The 8,046-nt window shown below is 35.2% G+C and overlaps 3 protein-coding genes across 7 annotated transcripts in view; 1 reads left to right on the forward strand and 2 right to left on the reverse strand.

The window, feature by feature from the left end:
* LOC107645163 (outer envelope membrane protein 7) lies at positions 799–1,309 on the reverse strand. The gene has a single exon (XM_016349128.2). The coding sequence runs from the start codon at positions 1,216–1,218 to the stop codon at positions 1,012–1,014; it is 207 nt and encodes a 68-aa protein (XP_016204614.1). The 5' UTR covers positions 1,219–1,309; the 3' UTR covers positions 799–1,011.
* On the reverse strand, positions 2,000–4,194 carry LOC107645162 (small nuclear ribonucleoprotein Sm D1). The gene is made up of 4 exons (XM_016349127.2): positions 4,040–4,194; positions 3,850–3,926; positions 2,533–2,724; positions 2,000–2,420 (listed from the first exon to the last, which is right to left on the reverse strand). Exons 1-4 carry the CDS (start codon positions 4,051–4,053, stop codon positions 2,359–2,361), a joined length of 345 nt encoding a protein of 114 aa, XP_016204613.1. The 5' UTR covers positions 4,054–4,194; the 3' UTR covers positions 2,000–2,358.
* The window catches only part of LOC107645161 (mRNA-capping enzyme), a 7,055-nt gene continuing 3,438 nt past the window's right edge, over positions 4,430–8,046 (forward strand). Inside the window, exons 1-9 of one of the 5 annotated variants that reach the window (XM_021103710.1) lie at positions 4,430–4,626; positions 5,074–5,119; positions 5,303–5,423; positions 6,175–6,323; positions 6,557–6,640; positions 6,722–6,784; positions 6,972–7,103; positions 7,205–7,480; positions 7,772–7,891. In XM_021103710.1, the coding sequence (XP_020959369.1) occupies positions 5,105–5,119; positions 5,303–5,423; positions 6,175–6,323; positions 6,557–6,640; positions 6,722–6,784; positions 6,972–7,103; positions 7,205–7,480; positions 7,772–7,891 (960 nt within the window). In that variant the 5' untranslated portion in view covers positions 4,430–4,626; positions 5,074–5,104. The remainder of the gene's footprint in view (positions 4,627–5,073; positions 5,120–5,302; positions 5,424–6,174; positions 6,324–6,556; positions 6,641–6,721; positions 6,785–6,971; positions 7,104–7,204; positions 7,481–7,771; positions 7,892–8,046) is intronic. The other 4 variants (XM_021103711.1, XM_016349126.2, XM_016349125.2 and 1 more) reach the window with 4 other exon arrangements.

Genomic DNA, 8,046 nt, shown 5'->3' on the forward strand with positions numbered 1-8,046 from the left:
CTCAAGGTTAGGAGTCTCCCCTCTCCCCACGAAGAGATTTTGTTGCTCTTCACATGTATGTATGTTTGCATGCATATTATGATATGATGACATACATGATCAGATGATCCTATTCATGTCAGCCTAAGTACTTTTAGATTAATTCATGTGTATACGGTACATGGTACCGCTATTTTTTTTTCTAAAGTAGAGATTTAAATTCGAGATATTTAAGAAACAAAATGTTATTGGTAGATTAAAATCAACTTCTAAAATCAGCTATTAATATATTTGTATATATATAATTAATTTATTTTTATATATATTTATATTTTAACATATATTTTATACTGATAACTAATTTTAATATTTACATAATATAATTCTTTAGATAAATATAAAAAATTATGTCATTTAAGTTAGAGTTGGTTGACATGGTACCACTAATTGTTAGAGTAACAAATTTATACGATTGATATAAAAAAACTACTAAATAAAAAGTATATAATATATACATTAAGAGTTATAAAATTGGATAATTACTTCAATAAAATCTGTAAGAAGATGTAAAGTGATAATTCCAATGAGTTATATCTCAAACCCATACTCAATTAAAGAGGTCGCGAGTTGGATTCTCTTATCTTCTGTAAAAAAAAAAAAAAAAATGTAAAGTGATAATTGGTGTATCTAAACCAAATCTCTAACAAAAGAGATACAAATGAACGTAGTTGCTTGCTGTTTGTTGTAATGATTGTGTAATCGGCGCAAATTGTAATACGATTTTCATGATAAAGGCAATGATTGATTTCGTAAGATGACAAAAAAAGATTGAGTAGTTGATTTGATTATTCTGCGATTGGAACATGAGATAAGAGAATTCAATAAAGAGGAATAGGAATAAGGCGGTATTGCATTGCATCCTAGTGAGTCCAATGTTCCAATAAAGAGAAGAAGAAAGAGAGTTGGATGATTGTCCAGAATACATAACAGATTCGAAAGAGGGAAAAGAAATAAGGCAGACACCACCTGGGTTCAAGCGTCAGGTGCAGGTGGAGCAGGGGGATCCAGGGGTTTGGGTTCGGCCGGAGGAACGGCGTCATCGTCGGGGTCTCGAGCCGGGTCGGATTTGTCTATGTCGGACCGGGCCTTGCTCAGGAACGGCTTCAGGGCCAGCTCTATGGCGGCCCACGCCAACGCTAGGGCTCCAACAACCACCACCGCATCTTTCGCCTTTCCCATCTTCTTCTTCTTCTTGTTCTTGATTGAGTGTGCCACGTGCCTTGTGTTTTTGTAGTATCAAAGAGTGTGGGGGATGGGGGATTGTTATGGTGGTTGCGTGTGTGAGATGGTTGGTCTCTACTCTCAAATTAGTCACTGCCACAATTTCCCCATCCCATTTCTTCGTTCTTTTCCTCTATTCTTCCTTACACTATACGACAACATTGATACCCTTAACTCATTCATTTTGACCCATGGTTAACTTATTTGTCTTTTTTATCCTCCCTTTACTAATTTGTGGTGCCGGGACATCCCATTAATCTATCCAATTGATAAGATAGAAACAAATAAGTCTCGAAATTTGAGTACTATGTTTTTATTCATATGTACTATCAAATTCTTGAATGTACAAATTTACGAAATCTTTCATTTTTTCGCTTAACAATAAAATGAATTTCATATCATGTTGAATGTCAAAGGTAAATCCTGCACAATCATTATTCTAATCGGTTTAATCTAGTCACTTGATTCAATCTAATTTGGTTTGATCTAGTTATCTAATCTAGCCTAATTCGTTCAACGAGCCATGATTTATCATAGTTTAGCTCTATTGATTCAGTTGGGTCTAATCTATTTGCCCTTTTTGCTATCCAGAAAGTGTTCGTTAATATCTCTTCTGAGACTAGAAGATTATCATAGTTAGCTCCTACCAAAGTCGCTTCCACTCTAGCCATTAAGGATTGTACCATTTTAAAGTAATCCATTTCTTAACATGCCGAAAGTATCCTCATTTGATGTGGCATAAGATTAATCCACATGGTAATCCCTTAAAAGTTAAAAGAATGTAAGGTTTGAGGTCCAAAGTATATAAGGTCTTAACACAACCACCACGACTACGAGGCAAGGGCAATCCCCATTAATTCCTTTAACTTCTTCACCTTATCCCAAAGCTACATATATAGGAATGTTTCAGTTGAGAGGAATCAGGCATTACCCTACAGGAAGGAATTATACACTAGAAATAACTGATAAGAAAATAGCAACATTGACAGAGTCATGACTAATGAATAATAACACTCCTTGGATGTCTTTGAAATAGCCCTGAAAAATTTTCCTACAAAAGGGTATACAACCAATGCCACAAAACTTGCGACATGAAACTTAACGGCCACGACCACGTCCACGCCCACGTCCTCTTCCCCTTCCTCTCCCCAACGGCTTCCCTGCAAATGAAATAAAAACTTTGAAAACCAGAAATCCCAAATAACAGGCAACGTAAACACAAGTAGTCTCTTTGGAAAAATGTGGCAGTGTCAACAAAAGAATATACAGTACCAGCAGTTGGCTTCTTGGGCTTGACTCTTGGAGTCTCTTCAACTAGTAAAGTCTCGAGATTCAAGCTGTCTGGAAGGATGTAATAACGAATGTTGTTGCCTCTCACACTAAGATGATCCAGAGTCACTGGGTTTTTCCCTTTCAGGGTTAGTTTAACGGTTTTCAAATGTGTATTCATACTGATATCAACACCTGTAGCATAGCAACAAATTTCCAGGATCAGTACAAGTACAACAAAGTATTTTCCATCTCCATCCCCCAAGAAAAAAGGCTAAGAGACATCAAATAGAAAGACATGACCAATATGTATTTGCTAGATAAAAGGTGAGGTGATGATTGCTTAATTAGATAGTTTTCAACTTTTGAACAATAAGAAAGTAGCAAACTAGCAATGTGTTGCTCAATTGTAGACTTACAACTCTCACAAACGATGTTCACTCACTAATTATAAACATTGCATGATAGTGTTCAGACCTATGTTTCAGGCACCCCAAAATTCAACACTACAAAAGATACAATTATCTAAATATTTTGCAACTTGGATGTCTCATGCTTATGTAGCTTAAACTAAATCCTAGCCTATAGCAAGTTTATATGCAAAGATCTACTTCAACGTGACATAAGGGATAGTATTTGAGATATGCTTAAAACTGTCAAGCATACAAAGAACTAGAGGAACTACAACCAACTCCAGGAAACAAAATATCACCCTCTATTCTGCTCCACTTTAGAGAAAACCAAAATAGGGATTCCAAAACATATTAGTTACATCATAAGTTGAAAGATGTTAGGCCAATGAAAAAAGTTCCCACCCTACTGAGATGATAGATTGCCCATGAATAAGAGACAGAGCTAGTACTGGTATCACACCATAACTACCCAGCACTTAAGGAAGAATGTGTAATTCAGAGTTCAAACTGAAAAGAAATAGATTATAAACAACAAAATCTGCCTCCTGCTTGGAGAGAACGACATCTATGGAATCAATTGGATATTGAATACAGAATGCAAGTGGAAGAGACAATATCCACTGACAAACCCTAATTCATACATGGCTGCCAGTTTCAATAAAGGAATAACTAACACAAAAATTCTGGTAATGCCAGTTAGAACTCAGGAACTGCATTAGGTTTAGCAGTTCGGAAACCAAACCAATGAGCATGATTTCAATATGCAATTGGCAAATGGAATGAAACACTAACAATGCAGCAATGCAAAATCAGAAATGTTGAATCATGAAACCAAGCTAGGGTTTAACAAAAAGAAGCAACAAAATCCAAAAAGGCAAAGAACTACATTGGGAGAAAAAAGATGAACCTGTGATAGTGCCGTGGACAATAGTACCGTTCTTGAGCTCGATTGAAACGGTTTCGTTGTTCAACTTCATGAGAAACCTGCACGAATATTCACAGAGAGCTTCCAGCATCAGATTGCACGAAAACAAAGAGAAACAGTAAAAAGTGAAAGAAACGCGGAGAGAGAGAGAGGGAGAGAGAGAGGTTGAAACCTAACGAGCTTCATGGTGATGATGGTGGCAGTGGCAGAGACCGAAGGAAGACGAAAGCTGAAAGGAGGCGAGTGTGGTTTTGGGCTCCAAAACGACAATCGCTGTATATGAACGACTCAAAATAATTAAAAAAGTTAAATGTTAAATATATATGAAATTTGAAAATTCAGAAATTGGGAGGGGCATATGTTTAATTAATTTATTATTTATGATAAATTTGTTAATATTTAACATTTCTATTAATAAAATTGGTAATATATTTAATTTTGTATAAAATTATTTTCGCTATGCAGAAATAAATTTTCAATATTTTAAATGGATAGCGTATAAAAGGAAGATATTATGCAAATTTAATAAAAAGAATAAAAATAAAAAGGGAAAGTGGGTTAATGTCGGTTACTCGAGGAGGGGATGACGCCGATATATCCTAAATCATAAGCAAAGCCGCAGATCTTCGAACTTCAAAACTGCAACAAACTCCCATCTTCTCAAACATCGATTCACTGCTCCCCAATCCCAACCAAAAACCCTAATTCCGATTCTTCCTCACTTCTCATCAATCCTCAGCTCCTATGAGCTACCACGCGGTACATAATATTATAATATTCTTCTTCATTCTCCAAAACCGCAATTTGCTTTTTTTTTTTTTTTCTCTTTTCATTATTGAAGTTTTTTCTTTTTCGTTTTTACTTTTGACCTCATTCTCTTTCTCAATTCTAGTTCCATGGTTGAACAAGCATCTTGAGTAGTAAGTAGTACGAGAAATCAATCAACGGAAATAAAACCAAGTCAATTGTTGTTTTATACTAAAAACCATGTCATTCTTTCTCTGCATTCGAACACAGCGTGTTCTTCACGGTTTTTGTGATTATAATTTCATAGATGCATCAGACCTTTGCTGGCATTCCACAATTTAATATATGACGGTATTCAAATTTCACTTCGGCATGAAAACTTCACCGCACAATAGCTTTTGCTTACATAAGTTTTCTTTTTTAGTAGAATTGTTTTAATGTGTCAATGGAATTGTTCTGGCTTGTTGATTTTTGCTATTTACTTTCATCAATGGACTTCAAAGTGGTAAATTTTTGTGGAACTTTTTCATTGCTAAGCATAAATATTTCACCTGTTATAATGTAACCTCCTTTTTACTCTTGGCAATCTTATGTATTCCATTGGATTGTTGATGAATTGTCATTTTGTGATCATAACTTTCTATGCTTCGTTTGTTTTTCTTCTAATAGTGAGTTCTTTATGCTTCAGAATAGTGAAGAGGGCCGAAGAGGTTGGAAAAGGAAGCCCCCGGGAATGGAACGTTGGGGGAGAGAACAGAGGCCTTACGATACAAACTCTAGACCTTACGATAGGAACATGGTTCCTCATGGTAGGTTCTTCTTTTTCACCCTCTCTTAAATTTAAATATTGAGGACCATATTGCTTGCTGCAGAGATGTTGCATTGTGCTTTACCTGGTCGTAGTTTAAGAATTGCTACATTACATTTTTCTTTAAGCTTCTGTTTTGAATTTGACTTTTCAAATTGAACAATCCCTCCAAATAAATGAAGCTACAAATAACCTTTAGCTTTGAGAGGTTGTGTATTTGTTTTTCCTATATGTAGCAGAATTCTATGGAAGATGACCGTGTGTATGTTGAATAATATTATATTGAGATGCTGATTGCATGCTTTCAAATACTCATTGTCTTTGCCTAAGAAGATATTTTCTTTATTTGAATCTTTATTTGTGGTTTCAATGTTATATATGCCCGACTTTGAAGTTAGCTCTTTTTCATTGTTGACTTCATGATACGTGATTCCTTACATACTGATTCAAATGTTGAGATAATATTCTAGTGTCCTTGATTATAGTGTGTTTCTGGGTAGGATTAATTCTATCAGTATTTAGTTAGAATTGATTTTGAAGCAAAGTGATATATGTTTGAGCCTTAAAAGTTATTGTGACAAAAATATAGGTTTTTTACTTTTCCGGAATCAATAATAAAGGGAAGAATTGATCTTGTTCTACTAGAGCCAAATAACTAAAGAAACTGAATCAAACACACTAATAACGTGGTTGTATTGTTATATTCTTTTATTTAGTTAATTTGAAGTTTTTAAGTTGATCCTATATTGCAGGTTGGTTAGGCTGCCCACCACATGGTCAAGAATTAGGATTCATAATACCATCAAAGGTCCCACTCGGTGAATCCTTCAACGATAACATCCTAGGTCAGAAATATACTCCCAAGCAAGCAATTCTTCAGCAACGAGCTTTAGGTAGAGAAGTAAGTATAGGAAAAGCACAAGGTCCATCATTTTGGGCTATCTAGACTTATTATTTGTTGAATTGCTGAATCAACAGTTGAGGGAATTAGATAGCAGTGCTTAGCAATTTAAGAGTATCTTATGTTGTTCTGAATAAACTGTGCTCCATGCATAACATGTTATGAGTATTCTCTATTTTACAGTCCCTTTTGTTGAATCCAGCCTCATGATGGTCTACTCTGTAATTTTGCAGCTTGGTTTAGTGCTTGATCTGACAAATACTAATCGTTACTATCCAGTTTCAGATTGGACAAAAGAAGGGATTAGTCATGTTAAGGTAGCATATTAACTTTTATGGAATTGTTTTATGAATGCTCGTTGCACTTGGAATTTTGAACTTTTTGCTTGCTTATGGCAGATAAGATGCAAGGGAAGAGATTCTGTGCCTGATGATGAATCTGTAAAAAAATTTTGTGATGAGGTAGCTTCCATTTTGTAGCATATGTATTATCTGTGATGTTCATGCTCATTACGTTTATACAGTATTTTGATCACTGCTCAGAGTGTGATAATCTATTATTCTCTTGTTGGTAGCCTAGAAATGATGAACAGTTCCTGATATCTCACTTGAGGTTTTATGATTTATACCTGTTAGACATTCTTTTTAGGTTCTGGACTTTTGCTCCCGAAGAACAAATACAAAGAAATATATACTAGTACATTGCACACATGGGCATAACCGTACAGGTTATATGATTGTTCATTTTCTTGTGCGCACAGAATCCATTTCTGTGACTGAGGTGAGAAACATCTGAGGAAAGTTTATAGGCTGATTTCAAAAACCTGATTCACTCCAATAATTGATGTGTTGTGCATATTTTTGTGTGTATGTATCTCTCAGGCAATAAATAGATTTGCTCAGGCACGTTACCCAGGAATTTACAAGCAGGATTACATTGACGCCCTATATATGTTTTATGGTGAAAAGAAGCCTGAAGATCTTGTTTGTCCTCAGACTCCAGAATGGAAAAGACTTTGTGAGACAGATTTTGATGGTGCTGCTGTCCCAGCTGTAGACAACTATAGAGATGTGCCTCAGCAGGATGCTGTAAAAAATTATGGAAATGTTCCTCAGCAGGTGCATGCTGTAGAAAATCATGGAAATGTTCCTCAGCAGGTATATCAATAGATGCTCCTTCTTGTACTTTATTATTTGTAGTGCATCTTTAGGTTGAATTCCATATATAGATGCTTGGAAAGTAAACTTCCCACAAGTGTGAAATGGTTGTGCTAAGTTGATAACTATAATCTTTTGCTTCCCCAAATTTATATCATTTTATTTATCTTATTTTGAATGCTTGCTTAAGTTAGTTTGCTTTGTTGAATCTTTTGGGGAAAAAACCTTCGACTTTTTGCTTGGAGTTATAGGTATATATGGCTTTTTCTTACGTTTGGTTTTATATTCTAGGAGAATACCATGAGGAATGAAGCATTGACTAATGACGATATTTTGGGAGATTCCATTCCTTCATATCAGCTGCATACAATGCAAGAAGTTTGTTATCAACTGCTCAAACTGGGCACAGGGGTCGGTTCATGAATTGGCTTTCGTTGTATTTTGCATCTGTAGTTTAATGTTTCCTTTAGAATAGTTTCTTAATGTCTGCTGCTATATTTCTCTATTTTAATATCATTTCATATGAATGCTATACTTATTTAATTAATGGGTTTGGCTTTAGTTTG

Source organism: Arachis ipaensis, chromosome B06 (genome assembly GCF_000816755.2).
Source record: "Arachis ipaensis cultivar K30076 chromosome B06, Araip1.1, whole genome shotgun sequence".
NCBI lineage: Eukaryota > Viridiplantae > Streptophyta > Magnoliopsida > Fabales > Fabaceae > Arachis > Arachis ipaensis.

Coding starts and splice junctions, on each gene's coding strand:
- LOC107645163 (XM_016349128.2), bottom strand. CDS start 1,218: ATGGGAAAGGCGAAAGATGCGGTGGTGGTTGTTGGAGCCCTAGCGTTG.
- LOC107645162 (XM_016349127.2), bottom strand. Junction 2,725..3,849: donor TGTCCACGGCACTATCACAG/GTTCATCTTTTT, acceptor GCTATGCTACAG/GTGTTGATATCAGTATGAAT. Junction 2,421..2,532: donor GCCCAAGAAGCCAACTGCTG/GTACTGTATATT, acceptor TTTCATTTGCAG/GGAAGCCGTTGGGGAGAGGA.